At 39.4% G+C, this 19,660-nt stretch overlaps 1 protein-coding gene across 1 annotated transcript in view; it reads left to right on the top strand.

Moving 5' to 3' along the window:
• The first annotated feature begins 6,449 nt into the window (after window positions 1–6,449).
• The window catches only part of si:dkey-3h3.3 (uncharacterized protein LOC100144568 homolog), a 20,377-nt gene continuing 7,166 nt past the window's right edge, over window positions 6,450–19,660 (top strand). Inside the window, exons 1-2 of the mRNA XM_050049956.1 lie at window positions 6,450–6,543; window positions 9,259–10,260. Of these exons, the coding sequence (XP_049905913.1) occupies window positions 6,538–6,543; window positions 9,259–10,260 (1,008 nt within the window). The 5' untranslated portion in view covers window positions 6,450–6,537. The remainder of the gene's footprint in view (window positions 6,544–9,258; window positions 10,261–19,660) is intronic.

Below are 19,660 nucleotides of genomic sequence, written 5' to 3'. Positions count from 1 at the left end.
ACTGAACTTTGTGTAAAAAAAACTTTTATCAGAATCTCTCTGAGGCTCCTACAAACATCTTCATCTTTCAACCCCTTAAAGGCGCAAGATGGTTTAGTCTGCCCCTGCATTAGGATTCGTCTCTAAACGTAGCTAAAGTCGATTGAATGACTGCTTATGCTGCTGGAGCACCAACATACACTGTCATGTCCTTCAACAAAAATGTGAAACTGGGGTTCCAACGAGGTAAAGAAAGAAAGAAAGCAAACTGACATTGTAAAAAAATTAAAAGATGCGTGAGAGATACATGGATCAAGAGGGGAAAGGGTGGGGGCCCCATAGAGACTGCTTATGCGTAGGGCCATAATTTTGGTGCTACACACCTGCATATGGGGATGACATGTCAGTTGTGGACACAATTTTTTTTTCTTTCAAGACATGTAAAAAAACTGATGCTGAAAAACTCTTGTTTACATGAATAATGTCAAAGGTGAAACAGTGAAACACAGCAAAACATATTTGCTGATAAAAGTATGACCTACAAACCTAATTAATGTAGTATTGGTCCTTTAAGCAAATGTGTGTGACGGTTCAGGTTTGATTAATATTTTTTTCTTTGTGTCAATCCTTTCATAACTATAATTACATAATATCAATTAATTAATCTTAGAAATCTCCTGCAATTCTGTTTTATCACCATCCAGTGAAAATCATGTACCTGTATCATGTATTAGCTGCAGGAATGTTCCTTTAACAGAGGAGAAACATCTCGAACATCACACGCCATTAAAATGCAGAAAATAACTGGATTATATACAATGTAGTTTTGCACTGCCACATAATATCAGTGGAGACCAGTAAGCTAACAGCAGACAACGATTTGTGTTGTGGCATTTCCTTCGTGTGTTACAGTTTTTATGCTATGGCTGCTTATCAAAGGAACAAAAGAGTCATACATTTTTTAAGCACTGGGGAGGGTGTGTGTGTGTGTGTGTGTGTGTATTTTATGTGGGTTTTTTGGCTTAGGGGAGGGGCTAACAAATTTAAACGGTTGTATTTTGTATTTATAGGAAAATGTGCCTTCTAAACATGTGTTATTTAAAAATCACCAAAATTACAACATTTATCACAGCCACAAACTGTAACAAAAAAAAGAAAAGAAATTATCATTGGCTTTTCAATTTTTTTAGATGGCCCTTCATCATATCATGTGCAATGATGAACTTAAAATACTGATATTTCATCAATATCATTTTATCCTACGTCTCATTTCAAATTTGGTTAAAACTAAACCATTTGTTCAAACTAGACAGTGTGCACAATAAGAGTGGAAAAACCAAGCCATTTTTCAACTCCAGGATTTCATCTTCAACTTTTAACTTTTAACTTTCAAACCTCAATGGGTAACTTTTGAAAATATAATATATGATGAAGGTAGGATCATTCATTTTCCTCCAGTCACTCAGGGAGGCTCAAGGAAAAATATTTGTAGGTTCGGGGAGGATCAAAATGCAAAAAAAAAAAGAAAAAAAGAAGAACTAGTCACATCCTAGCCACCTCCCTCCTTTGATAAGTACAGAACAGTCCCGAATGTTACATGCCTGCACTTCATGTCCCCTCTGCATAAGTTAGTGCCCCACTTAGCCCCATGTCCATTAAGTCTGGACACGCCACTGTGCCCTGATCAATAATAATAATACAGAAAAACAAGACAAAGCAAAAAAAAAAGGCTCTGCAGAGAAATACGAGCAAATCATTTTTGAATTCTAGAGATGAAAAGATGCGCATGGATGTAATGAGTTAAATAGGTTGAATTAAATCCCCCTTAGCAGGAGCCGCAGCTCAAAGGCTCTAACGGGTATAAGAAGGAGGATGGAAATAGTAAATAATAAATCAGTATTGTAAACTACTTTAGGAGCTACATGTGAAGCTCCCGACCAGCATTTAGAGAACTGACAGAGAGCAAAGGCCAAAAGAGCCTGACAAACACTGCTTTAGACTTTATGATACTTAGAGGGCGGCATAGATTAAATGAATACCACAATAATTATGGGTGTATTTTATCTTATCATTGACAATGAGCTAAATCACTCCAAATCAGCTGGTTACAGTTTAAGTTGTGTTTGGTTTCAACAGCCAAATTATATTTATGTTTAGCTAAAACTCAGTTAAAAAAATAAAAGTAAAAACTCTTGAGTACATCTGAAACTGGTGAATCTGGCTAAAAATAAAATATGCATTTATACCTAAAAACTATGAAACATGATATCTTACACAACTGTAGGAGTGTATAAATGTAAAAATTCATCCTTAATTATAACCTAATTTGCAGCCAAACAGCATCAGATTTGTGAGGGACTGATTGTGCTGCTACATGGCGACATGCACAAGAGAATTTCCACAATAAAATGAGATTCTTCAGGAAGTATGAAAATAAGAAAATTTAAACTTGATGATTGTGATTTTTGCAGAAAATCTAGGGTTCATTAAGTGGACAAAAAGAAGACTATTCTCAATACACAGCAGTCATCTCCAACTGAAAAATGACCAAAGCTGGATTTTCCTGGGACAGCCCAGCAGCGAAACGCAGCTTGACCTTCAGATGAGAGGATGATGATGTTTGACAGGCAGCTCTGACACAGTGTTACCCACCGGCCGCACAGCTGATACAAAGGCCGTTATCTGCACTGTAATTCAACACATTTTAATTCAACATCCATTGAATAAAATCAAACGCTGCCCCTCTCCTGATGCCCACCTTAAATCGTGCCTGCATGTGAAAATGCGTCACACATTGATCTTTTCTATGCTATCCATGAGGCTTTGGAGGCGTTGTTTTGCTTCCATCTGACTTGTGATCAGATTAGAAACTGGATTTAATCTCCGCTGCCACTGCGCCTTTTTCAATATTACTAATGTATATTGGCTGAATCCGACAGATGTCTAAACCTCGTCCACCCGACCCGCCTGATACTTTGATGCTGTTAAAGCTTTCTCTCTGGGTATTATCGAAACACTGTGGGCGGAAACACGTGGAGACAGGACGCCAAATTCGGGTCATAGACCTTTTTTTTTTTTTTTTTTGGCGGGTGGGGGGCGTGTGACCAATTTGTCGAGACCGGTACAACTCTGATTGATAAATTTGTGAAAAACAATTTCTTAAATAAAATTGTTTATTTTATTTTTATTTTTTATTATTTTACGATTTAAAGTCTTTGAAGACACATTACTGAATTGCTCCAATATCACACTCACGCTCATTTGTTGCACAAATTGATATCCTTATCCATAATAATTTATCATAGCCTAAAACGACAAACTAATAAAAACGGTATGTACATATATATATATATATATATATTTTTTTTTTTAGGATAATAGAAAGCGGGAAATTAACAGACTGTTAAAACAGGAATTTCACAATTTTACTAACTACTACTAATACTAGCCTACAATACCAACTTGGCCGATACTGTTCATAAATCTAAACAGGACATAGCTATATTAATAGGCCCATATAAACAACACAGGATAAGTACATTACAACAATTCTAAAGCTTCAATTGTGAATCAAACCATCTGCTATCTATGGGGTTGCTGTCCACTGTCCGTACATACTGTGCTGAGACCGGGAAGTCCGAGAGTCTGTACCGGCTGGACTGAAACCACCGATGAGAAGTCGCCGGCAGAGAGACAGCAACAGGACAGCCGCCTTCCATGGCCGACAAGTGGCAGCCAGCTCCCTGCAGCCTGTGTTCTGCCAGCTGAGAGTCAGATTAATGAGTGGATGCCGTGTGACAATACAGAGGAGACCCAGTGTGGAGTAAACACAATGAGCCTGATGGAGAAGCCAGCTGTTGGTGTGTTGGGACGGTCACATGGTGGACGGCAGCGTCACTGCTGTGGATCTGAACCAGAGGAACATCAGTGTGTAGAGCACCACTGACATCTTCTGGACAAACACTGACACTGCAAGTGACGATGCCTTCATGTGCTGTTTGGACACTTCAATTTTCTGCTACGATTAAGAAGTCATGGTTTCTTTTTCAACATTTTTACGACATCCTTTGACGTCATGCGAATGATACCGTCATGACCATTTAGAATAAATTACCATTTATTTATTTATCCTGCATTTAGCCAGGAAGATCCCATTGAGATACAAGATCTCTTCACATATTAAAACACATAGGCTACACTCATTAACCAACACGAGGAAAAAAATATTAAAAGAAAAGGGGTATGCAGGCCAAACCAATGACGTCTATACACAATCCACCTAGGCCATAGACTATACAGAGCAGCAACATATTTCCTTCATGGCAGTGGCGTAAGGAAGTTACGACGGGCCCCAGTGCACACTATTATGATGGGCCCTAGTGCATGTATAGTCCTCACACAAATAGGGACTTGACATTGGACAACATCAACATACATATTACCCATAAATCATTGTATATCAAAAATACAAAACAAACAACAAACAAACAACAATATCAAAGAAGGTAAGGTTTTAATTCAATTCTCTACTTTTTAATTAATAATATTCTTTTTGTTATAATTTATCTTTGAACACAGGTATATTTTCATGGTGGCAATCTGAATCACATGCAAGGGCCTGCTCTCTCTATGGGCCCCTTCACCCCTGGATCCCCAGTACACCCCTGCTTCAAGGCAGTTTTTAAAAGACCTTTAAGATGTTCAGGGAAGGTAGCCAACTGCTTCTAAGGTAACAACATTTTGGAGCCCATTCCACACAGGGTGCATATGAAGATAAGACAGTTTTACTGAGCTCTGTGTGCTCCCTGGGGACATTTAAAAGAATATCATTTAAAGAAGGAGTGCAATAGCTGCTGGTGTGAAAGGACGGAAGGCTGGAAATATAAATAAGCAGTTTACCTAATAATGCCTTGGCAATAAATAGCAATGTGTGCATTATTTTCTTCTCGTATAGAAAGGAGCATCCCAAAGATTCATACTAAATTCAGTGGTGAGTGCGTGAGCCTGCATTTGTAACAAAGCATAATGTAGCATGATCTGCAGAATCCAGTGTTTTTAACTAAGGACAAGGCTGCATGCTTGTAAATCACATCACCATGGTCTAATATGGCTGAGTGCTCAAAGTAATACTTCAAATTTATGTCTTATAAGTAAAAACAAGTTGATGGTTTTCATTATTGCTTTGTTAGATATTTAGACATCTCATCAGGTATTACTTTAAGAATTCTCACATCATGCTTAAAGATACTTCAAGATTGAAAAAAGTCAAAATTACATTAGTGATGAGAAGACTAGTTCTTTTAAATAACCCAGTGTGAACCAGCTCATGAACAAGCCCCCCAGCTCCAGCTGGGAGATGTGTGTGGGTGGCAAGTTCACTACTACCTAGCTTTTTCACTCTGATAAATGGAAAACTCAGTTACATGCCACTATCATACAAACACAACCTATAGCCGTCACAAACGTGCCTTTTGCAATCTGAGCGCTCTCACTTGGTCTTTGGCTCTGGGGCATGCGTTGAATGAGCGTTGTACTAAACAAGAGTCTGGAACAGTGGCTCTCAGAAGTTAACCCGGCTCTAATGCACAACTGTGCAGGTGCCAAATGGAAGCAGGATTTTGGATTTACTCTGGTTTGCAAATCTTCAAAAAAAACCAAAAAAACAATTCATCTATGAATATAACATCACGAATTCATTTCGTAGACTACAACTATCAGACTATATGCAGTCTGTGAGGACTATCTGTAATAAACTGGATGTGTTTGGTTAAAATGAAAAGTTTTTTGTTGTTGTTGTTGTTGTTGTTGTTGTTGTTGTTTTTTAACCAAAAAGGACTTTATGTGCAAGCAAACTATATAGGCTATCTTTATCCCCCCCAAAATTTATATCATAAACATTGAATAAGAAAAAAAACTTTTGACATGTCACAAATCCTAATTGTATCACATATATAACTTAAATTAAGAGGTAAAATACAATACAATTATATGATAGTGTCTTATAAGAAGGGATTACTTAAATTACACAGTTGCACTTTAATGTTGCAGCTGGTAAGGGTTGAGCTCTTTTTTAAATGCAGTATATTCTGCTCGGTAGTTTAATATATAATAACACATCATCATCATTTATCAGTTGATTATATTTTCTTATTATTAATCTGAGTCTTCAAAGTAACTAAATCAGACAAATACATGTTAAAAGTACAATATTTCCCTCTGAGATGTGGAGGAATGGAAGTATATAGTATAAAATGGAAATACTCAAGTACAAGCACTTAAAAGTTCTCTAAATTTTAATAATAGCAGTTGCAAAGTATTCTGTTTCTACTCAATAGTAATTACACACAACTACAAATATTTTTTTAGTCACACTGCATTCTTCACTGGTGGATTTATGTTGGATGTCATTCGCCTGATCACCGACAGGGTTCGCTAGAAGACACGTGATGAACAGTGAAGACAGCATGAACCTGAAAGTGAAAGCAAAGAGCAGTCAAGTCGTCACTGTGTTCAGAGACACAACACAGTGTTGCTACAGTTTTACAACAGCTCTGCAGGATGGAGGTAGGTCTTACATATTTAACCTACATTTACAACAGTCTGACCAGGCTAAAGGAAGGGGAGATGTGAAGGGAGCAACAGAGTTTACAGTCGGTGAAGTTTGGTTTTAACGACCTGACAGTAAGCAGATTAACTGTCGTTATTGTTGTTGTTTTTCTGAAAAAAATACGTATAAAGGCGATGCAAATTGATAGCTCTTTATTTGATTCAGTCATAAAAGCAAACTTAAATAATATGTTTGATATTCGACGGGCAGTAGTGCTTTAAGTTGGCAGGAAAACTTTGAAATAAGGTTTCCGGTTTCGGCTTCTGCACTACAAAATAAAAGCTCGTCATCAAATAAATAAACCATGACCCTCATACATTTCTATGTTTCGCATCGTAAGTTAAAATTAAGGGCCTCAGCTCATACTGTAAATTTGTCATGGAAGTCATCTTTGAGTATGCATTTGTACAAAAATAGTAAACTCTGTTATCAGATGTGAGTAGGCCTACATTTAAGAAAAGAAAAAAAAAAGTCTACCTGTAGGCTACCTTCCTTATTCAGCTCAGTTCAGTTAAATAAATTATTGCTGTCATTCTCAATATACAGCAGCATACAGTGAACAAAATGTAATTACTCACAAATCCAGGTGTCAGTAAAGAACATAAATAGCAAGTAAGACATTCAACATGGACAGGACAAGAGATGCACCATGTTGGTGTTTTTTTTGTGATGACCCACCAGCAGGTTGGCCGATTCTGAGTTAATTTTAAAGCTGATATCGGCAGATACCAATGACATGCCGATGTTACTGTGCATCCCTTGAAAGGACAACATTAAAGTGTAATGAAGTGCATTGGGAATACTCATAAGTAATACTGATACTCTTACTTGTGTATTTTCATTTTATGCCACTTTATACTTCTACTCCACCACATGTCAGTGGGAAATACTTAATTTTAGAGCATGAATTTCTGTTCAGATTAAGATTTTACATTAAAACATTTGACATGTTTATAAAATACAAATACACGAGCTGCTCCGAACCTTTTTGACATGTGGCCCTAAACTAAAAAAAGAAAAAAAAAGCTTCTCGTTGCTTAAGTTCCGCCAAGGACTTATTTCTCCCTCTAAACTTTTCAAATGGTTTCTTTTATATAATTACTTGAGGCCTTAAGAGTTAAAAAAAAAGTTACAAAAAGCAAAGATTAGAGAAGCCTACAATTTATAAAAACAAAAACCCTGATAGTTTGTGGCATTTTTACTCCTTGTCTCCTCATTTTGCATTTCTCCATTTGAGTTTACAGTCAACACAAGAGTATCAGCCACTAGACAGTAATTAAAGGAATACTTCATCCACAAAATCACCATTTGTACATCAGTAACTCACTGCATGTTACCTTGAATTCATTAAGAAAACGGAAAATCCTAAAAAGGCACACATTCTTCATGAATTGAAGTAAATGGGGACCACACCAGCAAAACTGTGTCAAAACATCTGTTTACAAACTCTCACACAATTCATGCAGTATCATCCAAGTCTATTTATCCAATCATATGCTCAGTGCCTTCCAAACACATGCATTTTTACTAAAACATTATCAATGAAAGCACGTCAGTACCAACAGTCTTATGCACAGATAAGTTGCGTGTCTTGGCATGTGCATGTGTTTGAGCTCCACTTGAGCAGAATTTAGCTCACTGTGCATAACGATGTTGTGTGTTTTATATTGTAACGTTTTAGGAAAAATGCATGCGTTTGAGAAGTACTGAGCAGACAACCAAGCGGCAACCTCCATGGCTGAGAAATGAAGCCAACACGGAAGTGTCACAAACTTAGAACGGCCACTTGAGGCTGACTCCAGAAGCCAGTAAATCCCCACACACCCCCATGTTAAAATACCCCACTTTACAACAGAAATAAACATGTTGTCAGCCTGGTACGGAATACGTTTTTGGTCTCCATAGCTAATTTAAACATTCATGACAACCGTACAGGGGGTGAATTTTTATATAAGTCACCCCCTAACATTTTATTAAGGCTTAAAGTTAGGCATAAATAAATGTGGGCCACTTTGAGTGACAGGCTGTTGGCTGATAGTGTCCTTGTTCTCAGTCAGATCCACCCCTCGGTCACAGCTTTAGCCTCTCACCCAAAATTAGTCACTTCTGGCTCCAAAAAAACAAGATGGGCACAGCCACAATACAGAACTCGAGGCTTCAAAACGGCAGTCCACAAACCAATAGGTGACATCACCGTAGCTACGTCCATTATTTTTACAGTCTGTGCATACGACTGCATAAATGAGAATTCCTCACAAGTTGTGTGAGAGTTTGTTAACAGATGTTTTGATACAGTTTTGCTTTTGTTAAACGCAGTACCAGTTTACTTCAATATTTAAAAATGTGTTTGCCTTTTTTGGATTCCACGTTCACTGTGAAGGTATGTGAGAAAAACTAATTTTTCTTTACAAATTCAAGGTAAGACGCAGTGAGTAATTGATAAACAAATGGTCACTTTGCAGGTGAAGTATTCTTTTAATGTCCATTCACTCTTGTGCAACACTTCAATGAAACAAACTTTGAAACAAAGTTCTAATGCAGAGAGTTTGGCTCTTTATGAAAATCATTATTGCTCTTGAGTAATCATTCAAGCCCCATTATGATGTAGCATGCTGCATTTAGATGGCGGTATGTAGCCAATAGCTAACCTCAGCTGTCATGTCTTGTTTCAGTTTATCACTGACATCACTGTCATCGTTGATGCAGCACATTACAAAGACAATGGAAGATTAATGAAGATTCTTCAATCTTACAGTCCTGAGAAAAAAGCTTCCTGCTACATAGTGAGAGGAACCTCCTATGAGGAGGTGGAGAACCTTTCAGTCAAACTGTCAGCTGGGAGGCATCACTCCAGTCCTGTCACACGTAGACGAACCAGTCTGCGAGATGCTTCACCCCATGTCAAACCTGTGGATGTATCCAGCTTTGTCATGGCCTACATTGAGCAAAATTGTTCCAGAGAACTAAAGAAAATTCAAGGGAACAGTTTTGTCATTGAAACACAGCCTAACCTCAGAGCAGGACACAATAAACCTAACAGCACAGTACGGGTAACTTTCAGACCACAACCTGTCTCCTCTGACCGTGTTCACGGGGACTTTGTCAGACAGCGATTCATCACATTCTACCAGAGAACTGCCTCCGACCTGCAGGTCACATCTGTCCCTGTGAGTTCACATGAGCACAAAGACCTGCAGCGGAGATTTCCACACCTCCTCTTTAAACCCAGCCACAACAGAGCTGAAGTCACAGTGACTGGGCCTTTTGTGCATGTTGCTAAATTGAAAGAGTTCCTTTCACAAAATACACTGAGCTCAAAAAAGATTTCAGTGAAAAAAAGTCCAGCGGACACTCCAAGCAGCAGAACCTCAGGTCCTTCACCTGCACACAGCAAAGATCCTGAAGGAGAATCATGTCCAATCTGTATGGAACAGATAGTCACCACAGAGAAAGAGACTCTGCGGTGCAAGCACTCATTCTGCAGAAGCTGTCTGAAAACAGCCTTTGACTACAAGCCCGTGTGCCCAACATGTGGAGAGTTATATGGCATTTTGACAGGAACACAACCTGATGGAGGCAGAATGGATGTCACCAAAAGCTCTTCATCTCTGCCTGGATATGAGAAATATGGAACAATAACAATTCGCTATTACGTTCCAAGTGGCATCCAAAAGGTAAGACTACTGATACAACACTGACCTATTCACTCCCCACCTTGGAAACAGTAAATAAACTCAACTTAAGGTACTCACTTTTCCATGAGATTTCACCTGCATCTGACAGTGTACATGAGTGAATGGAGTTATCTCAGTTGTCGTTACTGATGAATGGAACTTTGGTCACATGATAACAGGGGATCATCAGGGGGGATCAACTGGAACCACCAGAAGCATCCCAGTGAGACTCTTACATGGCCTGATTGTCAGAGTATCCAGTCTAGAGCTGTCAAACTCATTTTAGTTCATGGACCACATACAGTCCAATTTGACCTCAAGGGGGCCAGACTAGTAAAACCATAACATAATAATCTATAAATAACAACTCCTTCAAAATGTGCCCTTTCTTTGAGTGTAAAGAAGTACAAGTACATTCTGAAAACTTTGTTTACATCAGTTTTACCTCATACGATAAAGTTTTCAGTCTGTTCTTCTGACTTTAATCATTTTTATTGCAGTAAAATGTGATGCAAAGCAGACAGACTTACCAACATCATCATAAAAGCCTGTCAGAAATGCTGCATACACCTGACAAACTGAACTGTTGGAAGATTTAACACCCTGTGCGAAGACAGATAAAGCGCATCAACAAAACACTTTATACACAGGTATTCTGTGAACTAAATGGCAACATCTACGTTAGAAGGGTTGTCTACTACAACCACAATCCCCCATTCTTGTGTTGCAGTTTGCATGAGGTCTGCAATGTTTGCTGCAATGTGACTTTCATGTACTGCGCTAGTTTGGAAAATGTGAGACAGCAGTCGCCAGTCCTCTGTGAGATAAAGTGCTGTTATAGTCACGTATATTTCCCCTGACCTTGAAGTCCCGGTGTCACAAGTTAATGCCACTGTTCCTGCTGTTGTCAAAGATTCCTTGAATTTATACTTCACTTCTCTGTAGAGCTTGGGTACGGCTGTGTCGGCGAAAAAATGTCTGGTCAGAGTCACATACCTGGGTTCCAGTGTTTTTAGCATGCAACAAAAGCCTTCGTTTTCAACACATGCCCAAGGCATGAGCAAACTAAGCACATGCTTAGGGCCCTGTGACCACTAGGGGGCCCCCAAGAGCAATTAACTTAACAAAAGAAAAAAGTAATTCATTATTTTTTTCCATGTGTGAGTGATGATGATTCATATATTATCAAATGTACGTTCTTGTACAAAAAGACAATATTATGTTAACAGAGTGTAGTTTCCTACTGCCTCTCTGCTCTAAATGTCAGAGCTCCACTAGTAACGTGTTTGCATCCAGCCGTGCAGTGCGCACTGCGCATCCAAGGAGCTAGGAGCAGGTGGAAGGCCTTATAATGTCGCAAAAAATGACATAACCTTCAGGGGTGGAAAAAAGAAAAAGGAAGAAAGAGGAAGAGGAGAAAAACGACAAGATAAAGGTATGTTTGTATGTCTTGGTAATGTAACGTTTGGTGTCGAGGAGATTTTGAAAAGTTTCCTCAAATTAGGAAAGTCCCTAATTGTTGATATATTGTTCCAACTACATTAGCCTATAAGAGCAAATTAGCTAGCTAACGTTAGTTCAAAACTAGAGAAATTTCTCTTTTAACCGGTAGGTTAGATAGCTTACTATTCAAGCTAACGTTTTTGTGTTTGTGTAATACTTTGAATAAGTTGATTCACACACACATATATATATATACATATATATTCTGGGTCGCTTTTTGGCATCAAAACAACGTTTTTGATAACGTTTGATAGCAAATATTAGCAAACGTTAATTACAAACGCGGTGATGTTTGCCAGCAATATGTTTTTGCAAATTAACTTAATTAACTTATAGTTTGAGATATGTTGTTTGCAACTGTTTGCTGAAGAGCATAGTAATTTATGTGAATAAATAAACATATTCCTTTTACATTAACTCCCTGTTATGCTCATGAGTTACATGAAACTTCCCCAGGAGCACTGTTAAAGTATTTTGGAGGAGGCACTGACTCAGCCCAGGGGCAGTCCACCTCCTCAGGCTCAGCCAAGGCTAATGAATCAGGTGAGGGAAAATCTGTCACCATATTTAATTTCTTGTCAAATTATCTCATTAAGATATACTAATATAACATATAATCATATGACAAGGGACATGTTTTTCATCTTAGGTCCATCTCCATCCTCCGCTCCATCCACTGTGCCCACTGTCTCCTCTGTGTCTGCTGCAACCTCAGCTGTACCTGGTAACAAAAACAGCCTTTGTAATTGCTCAGTGTGGAACATTCTGAGATGAATAATTTTCAATATAAGACATAATCATACGAAAAGGGACATGTTTTTCCGACAAATGCATATTATTTCAAAACTTCTCAAGCAATTTTCAATTATTCCACTGGCAGATTGTTTTCTTATTTCAAGCTATAGCTGTACTATTTTATTTAGAAAATAAGCAGCATCATTTTCAAGTGTAATATGACATCTAACATGACTAGCTTTTGTTGTTGTTTTTCATCTTAGGTCCATCTCCAGCCTTTGCTCCATCCACTGTGCCCACTGTCCCCTCTGTGTTGCAGTTTATTTAAAACAGAAAAATAATAAAGCAGATTGTGTTTACAGTAAATGGTTTATTTTGTTACTTTTAGTTGGCCTAGATAGTAAATGGTTTATTTTGTTACTTTTAGTTGGCCTAGATGACATTTGGTGTCCCACTTAGTACTATATCACTTTGAGTATTAAGTGTAAATCAACCCTCGCTGCTCTTGTAGCTGAATTTGCTACCATTTCAGATTAAAAACCATAAATGGGTAAAACATGCCGGGCTGTTCTTTGAGGTTTTATGTATTGATTCTCTGTGTGGCCAGTAGGGGGAGTTGCTGACTTTGCCAGATATTAATTGAAAGATTTTTCTGCAAGAGCATATACCAAGAGCATGGCGTAGGGCAGGGGGTGTCCTCATTCCTAAGGAGAAGGAGTCTGTGGACCTTAGCCAGTTCCGGATGATTTCTCTCTTGAATGTGGAGGGGAGGATTTTCTTTAGTGTAGTTGCGCAGAGATTAGCTAGCTACTTAGAAAGGAATAGCTTAATGGATACCATGGTACAGAAGGCTGGAATACCAGGTTTTTCAGGGTGTTTAGAGCATACTAGGATGATCTGGCACCAGATTCAGGCAGCGAAGATTAACAAAAGGGACCTGCATGTAATATTTTTAGATCTTGCAAATGCGTTTGGTTCAGTACCGCATAGCCTCATTTGGAGTGCATTTGACTATTTCAGAGTGCCACAGGTAGTTGTCAATTTAGTGCAAGCATATTTTCAGGATATTAGGTTGTGTCTAAGTACGGCAGGCTTCACAACAGGTTGGCAGAGGCTAGAAATAGGCATTATGGCAGGGTGTACAATTTCTCCATTAGCATTTACTATTGCGATGGAAGTAATCATCAGGGCTTCTAAGTGGGTGGTAGGTGGAGAGAGACGGCAGAACAGGTTGCATCTTCCACCAGTTAGGGCTTACATGGATGACATGACACTGGTGACCACAACAATGCCATGTACAAAGAGGCTACTAGAGAAGGTAAATAAGAACCTCAAGTGGGCCAGCATTAGGATCAAGTCTAGTAAGTCTAGAAGCATCTCGATACGTAGAGGGATGTTAAGTGATAGGACGTTTGTCATAGATGATGAGAAAATTCCAACAATTAGGGAAAAGTCAGTAAAGAGTTAGGTAGGTGGTACAATGTAGAGTTGAATGATGAGGAACAGGTGGTGAAATTTAGAAGGATTGGATAGAATAGATAAATCAGAACTTTCAGGAAAGTTGAAGTTGTGGTGTTTGCAATTTGGGCTATATCCTAGGTTAATGTGGCCATTGTCAATTTATGAAATTCCAATATCCGTAGTGGAGAGAATTGAAAGGTCGGTTAGCTCCTGTATTAGGAAGTGGTTGGGCACTCCTAGGTGCCTAAGAAGTGTTGCATTGTATGGAAAAGGGATACTTCAGCTGCCAGTATCTAGTTTAACAGAGGAATTTAAATGTACCAAGGTCAGGACAGAGCTCTTGTTATCTGGTAGTAAGGACGTGATAGTTAGGAGTGTGGTTCCAAATCCAACCAAGGGCAGGAAGTGGAACCCAAGATTGGCAGTTCAGGAGGCAGAGGCACCTCTTAGACATGCAGAGATTGTAGGTAATGTTCAGTTTGGCCGGGGAGGCCTGGGGCTTGGCTCAGGCAAACCGGTATGGAATAAAGGAGGGATCGACCAATAATCGGCACTGCCGATAATATCAGCCGATATTCAGGATTTTTATGATAATCAGCATCGGCCGTTTTTTCCACCGATAGCCGATAAAATATGTTTATTTTAATTAAAATATGTTTATTTTAATTAAAATGCGCTCCTTTGGCTCTCATGCAGCCGTCTCTCTCTGCCTGTCTGCCTGAAGTCTCCACTCTGTGCTGTGTAACAAATGTCCCACCTACAGCCCCCACTGATTGGCTACACGGCACAAGTGAGTGACAGCCAATCAACACTGAAGGTAGCGGCACAGAGAGAGAGGAGGGGAGAGAGGAGTGCTCCGTGAAGCAGCAGTGTGATGTTTGAAGGTAAGGCAACAGAAAATGTCGAAGTTGCAATAAGAAATCTCTATGCTGAAGTTTTAAAGACACCACTGTTGATGCTTGATAAACACGCCATCTTCATACTGTGTCTCAGTGTCTGTCCCCCCCCTCACGCGGTTGCTCGCGAGTCGCAACGGGCAGCCATTGGAAACAATAATGTCGTCTAAAACTACTTCACATCCGCTGCTAAAGCTAACGGACATGCATTTCAGCTGTGTATGGTCGGTATGGCGCTTGCTTGTGTGTGTGTGTGTGTGTGTGTGTGTGTCGCGCTGAGAAGAAACTGTTGTCTGCGTGCAGCTATGTTGACATGGACTGTGTGCGTGCGTGCGTGTGTCTGTGTATATGCACGCTAGCTTCAGCAACTGATGTGAGGTTGTTTTGTAGGCTTCATTAGTTCATTTAGACATGCATTTAAAAAGTATAGAAGAATGTCAATTAAATTTACTTGGCATTAAAGTAAAAGTACTCATTTTGCTGAAAAAATGAAATGTAACTGGTATATTAAATACATGTAATTACAAATTACTTTAATAAAAATAAGTCTGGTAACCACTGAAAGCTTAATCTTTATTTATAAACTAATTATGCTATTTGATGTAAAAAAAAAAAAAAAAAAAAAATTGAAAAGTAATAAAGCTATCAATAAATGAAGTGAGCCAAGGTTCCTGTTCCTGCCACCCTCTTTATTGGTTTGCACTTAATCAGGCTGGATCAGATGTACCTGAGAGAGAACATAAGACATCATTAATTAACTGTTATTCATATATCATAAGAGTAGAAAGTAAGTAAAACAATTCTCTATTAAATATAGTGGAGTGGAAGTGAAGTAGCATCAAATGGAAAAATAAAGTACAAGTACCTTAAAAATGATCCTTTAGTAAAGTACTTAAGTAAATGTTTCTTTCCACTACTGTATTTAAAGAATTGAAACCAACTAGAGACTTTCCAAAGCTGTTTTGCTATAATAAATTAAGTATATTTATATTGTATATACATTTTCACTTTTTAACTCACTCTTTCTTTATGTCTGTCTTTTTCTAAATCCTCATTACAGATGGATGGATCAAAGAGGAGGAACCAACCCCAGGAAAGGCTGTGTGTAATACCTGCAAAGAAAATGTCAGCATGGGAGGAGGAACAAGGGCAAAAATGTTTTAATACTTCAAACCTGTGGTCCCATCTTAGGATCCATCACAGTGACTTGTATGCAACTGCACAGTCACAGCTGGGGACAACAACTTCATCTCAGGCAGGGACAACAACTTTATCTCAGCCTATAGTACAAGACCTGTTTCAAAAACAAAGAATGTGGACAAATTCAGATCAACGATCCAAACTGATTGACAAACTAATAACAGAAATGATAATCACTGACAACCAGCCATTCACAGTTGTCTCTGATGTTGGTTTTAAGCGCCTCATGGGAGCAGCAGCACCACAATACTCACTGAAAAGTGAGAAGTACTATCGCACTGAAATGCTCCCAGAAGTTCACCAAGAGGTTGTTGAGAAGGTAAAAGCCCTGATCCATGAGGTAGAAAGTGGTTTCTGGCACAACTTCACCGATTCACAAGGTGCATGGAAAGTGAGGAAACACTGAAAAATGTCAAAAGAGCTCCAGCAACACTTGTGGTATGGAAAAGAAACTTTATTGACCGACGCGTTTCGGCTTGTGGCCTTCATCAGGGTCATCAAGAAACATATTGCACACATCATTTAAATAGGTTCATTTGAAATTGAAAAAGTAGAAAAAAATAAAAAATGCATGCATGTGACCAATCCTATGCATCCACATATATATATCTCAGCCAATCAATCACTAATAAAGGTGAGTGTGTTGGAAGCACATGGGAGCCCTGATCCAACCAGAGAATGCTGGCCATGCACCCTCTTTCACTACAGACTGCTGGTCTGGATCCACAGAGCCTCACATGTCACTTCATTGACAATGAATGGAACAGAAAGCAGGTTGTTTTGAACACAAAGGTAATGCATGGATCCCACATGGGGGAATACATCAGACAGAAATTCCTGGGCATGCTTCAGGATTGGAACAGAAACAAAGACCGTGTCACACTTGTGCTTCGAGACAGCGGAGCAAATATGGTGAAAGGAATGAGGCTGCACAGCGCACTCTTTGCAACTCGTGGTGAATGATGGTCTGTCAAGTCAAAGGGCAGTTACAGGTATCATTGCAATCATCAAGAAGTGTGCCATCCATTTCCACCACTCGATTCTTGCCAAGCAACGTTTGAAGGACATTCAGAAGGACCTTGGCCTGCCACAACACAACCTAGTCCAGACTGTTCCAACAAGATGGAACTCAACGCTCCACATGCTGCAAAGAGCGCTGGAGCAAAAGCGTGCTCTTAACATCTACGCTGGTGAGCATGGAGGATTTGCATATCCTACTGCTTACATTGGGACATTGTGTCCAATTTGGTCGAGACTCTCATCCCAGTAGAGGAAGTGACACTAGAGGTAAGCTCTAACAGTGCATCAGCATCCTGCATTATTCCCTGTCTGGCCGTGCTGAAGATGCTACTTCAAGATGGTGGGCCCTCGACACAAGGCATCGGAACACTCAGGCAAGCCATGAGGGAGAGCTTGATCAAACGCTTCTCAAAAGTAGAAGACATGAAATCTGTGGTGCTGGCATGTCTCCTAGATCCTCGTTACAAGAATCATGCATTCTCCTCTGACATTACGTTGTCCAAGGCCAAAGAATGGCTGAATGAGGATGTGGAAAGTGCGGCAAAACAGAGCAGTCAAGAAGAACATGCTGCTACAGAGGAAGCCATTATGGAGGTGACTGCTGCAGAAGTGGTAAGTGACGAAGAGGAAGCTGCTGCAGAAGAGAGTGGGACCCATGAAAGTGACAGGAGAACCACCAAAAGGCAACTGAGAGAAGACGAAGAGACATCCTGTATTCACCGTATTGATGAGATGTTCAGTTCTCTGCCAGGACCCCACACTGGTGAGCCATTGGCCAAGGTCTGCCTTGATGATGAGTTACAACTGTACCTCAAGGAGCCAGTGATTGACAGGCGTAAGGAGGATCCACTCCAGTGGTGGAAACAAAATGAAGGCCGCTTCAAGCTACTTACCACACAAGCAAGAAAGTTTCTTTGCTCACCACCCTCTTCTGTTCCGAGCGAGCGTGTCTTCAGTGAAGTCTCTGCAATTTATGAGAAGAACAGAAGCCGTCTCACAGGAGAGCATGCTGAGCAGCTCTGCTTTCTGCACCACAATCTGGTGATACTGGATTGGGCCTACTAACTGAGACTCAAATTTCAGAACTGTACAGTACAGTTCAATTTTTACTTTATTGATTTTATACAAATTCAGGGAGCTTTTTTATTTATTTCAGTGAACTTTTATAAATGCTGCTAGAAGGTCCCTGCACTTTTTGTTTTTAGATAATTTAACATATTGCTTAAAGGCATTTCAAGTAAGATTTGTGTTCGAGTTTAACAGGAAATGTCTCACAGGAGAGCATACTGAGCAGCTCTGCTATCTGCACTACAATCTGGTGCTACTGGATTGGGACTAATAGCTGAGACTCAAATTTCAGTACTACAGTTCATTGTTTACTTTATTGATTTTATACAAATTCAGGGAGCTATTTTATTTATTTCAGTGAACTTTTATAAATGCTGCTAGAAGATCCCTGAACTTTTTGTTTTTAGATAATTTAACTTATTGCCGAGACTCAAATTTCAGTACTGTGCAGTTCAGTTTTTACTTTGATCTTATAAAAAAAAAGTCAGGGAGCCATTTCATTTTCAGTGAACTTTAAAAGATATCTGCACTTTTTGTTTTTTATATAATAAAACAACCAACCATTTCAACCAAGATTTACGTCAGAGTTTGTGTTATTCTACAAAAGTTTAAGGTCTTTTTATCACAGATTTTCAGTGTACAAAAACAAACAAACAGTATACTGTTTTTTTCAGTCTAATCCCAGGTGTGTTATTCTAAATTTTGACACCAAAATTGTAATTTTTACTGCAAATGAATATCGGTTCTAAATATCGGTTATCGGTTTCCTTGACTACTAATAATCGGTATCTGCCCTAAAAAACCCACATCGGTCGATCCCTAGAATAAAGCAGGTCTCAAAGATAAAAGAAAGCTGGTCGTGGAACAGATACGTAGACAGGAGGAGATATTAAGGGGTGCAAGGTAGTGGCCCAGGCTAAACAGGGACAGTGATTGAATTGGGAAAGTGTAGAGAAGAGGAAGCTTAGTTGGAGGGACCTTTGGAGTATGGAGGAGAATCGTATTACATTCCTGGTAGGGGCTACATACGATGTGCTACCAAACCCCCAGAACCTAAAACTGTGGGTAAATGAGGACCCATCATGCCCAGTGTGTTCAGGTACTGCAACCTTAAAGCATATTTTGTCAGGCTGTAAAGTTAGCTTGTCACAAGGCTGATATACATGGCGACATAACCAGGTGTTGAAATGTTTAGCTGCAGGCATCGAAGGGAAACAAAGACAGGTGAATTCAGAAGGTGTTAAGGATAGGAGTTTAGCAATTCAGTTTGTCCATGAAGGGGAGAAATACAGAAGGGATAAGTTAGTAAGGAGGCAAGGGTGTGGCCGCCTGGAAGGTGCTTGTGATTGGGAAATGCAAGTAGATTTAGGGGGAAAACTTGTTGTTCCCCAGGAAATAGTTTGTACCAAGCAGAGGCCTGACATAGTGTTGTGGTCAGTGAGTCAACGGATAGTTTATTTCATTGAGCTGACAGTTCCTTGGGAAGACTCAGTGGAAGAAGCCTATGAAAGAAAAAA

Source organism: Epinephelus moara, chromosome 8 (genome assembly GCF_006386435.1).
Source record: "Epinephelus moara isolate mb chromosome 8, YSFRI_EMoa_1.0, whole genome shotgun sequence".
NCBI lineage: Eukaryota > Metazoa > Chordata > Actinopteri > Perciformes > Serranidae > Epinephelus > Epinephelus moara.
This window is presented reverse-complemented; position numbering and strand designations above follow the sequence as displayed.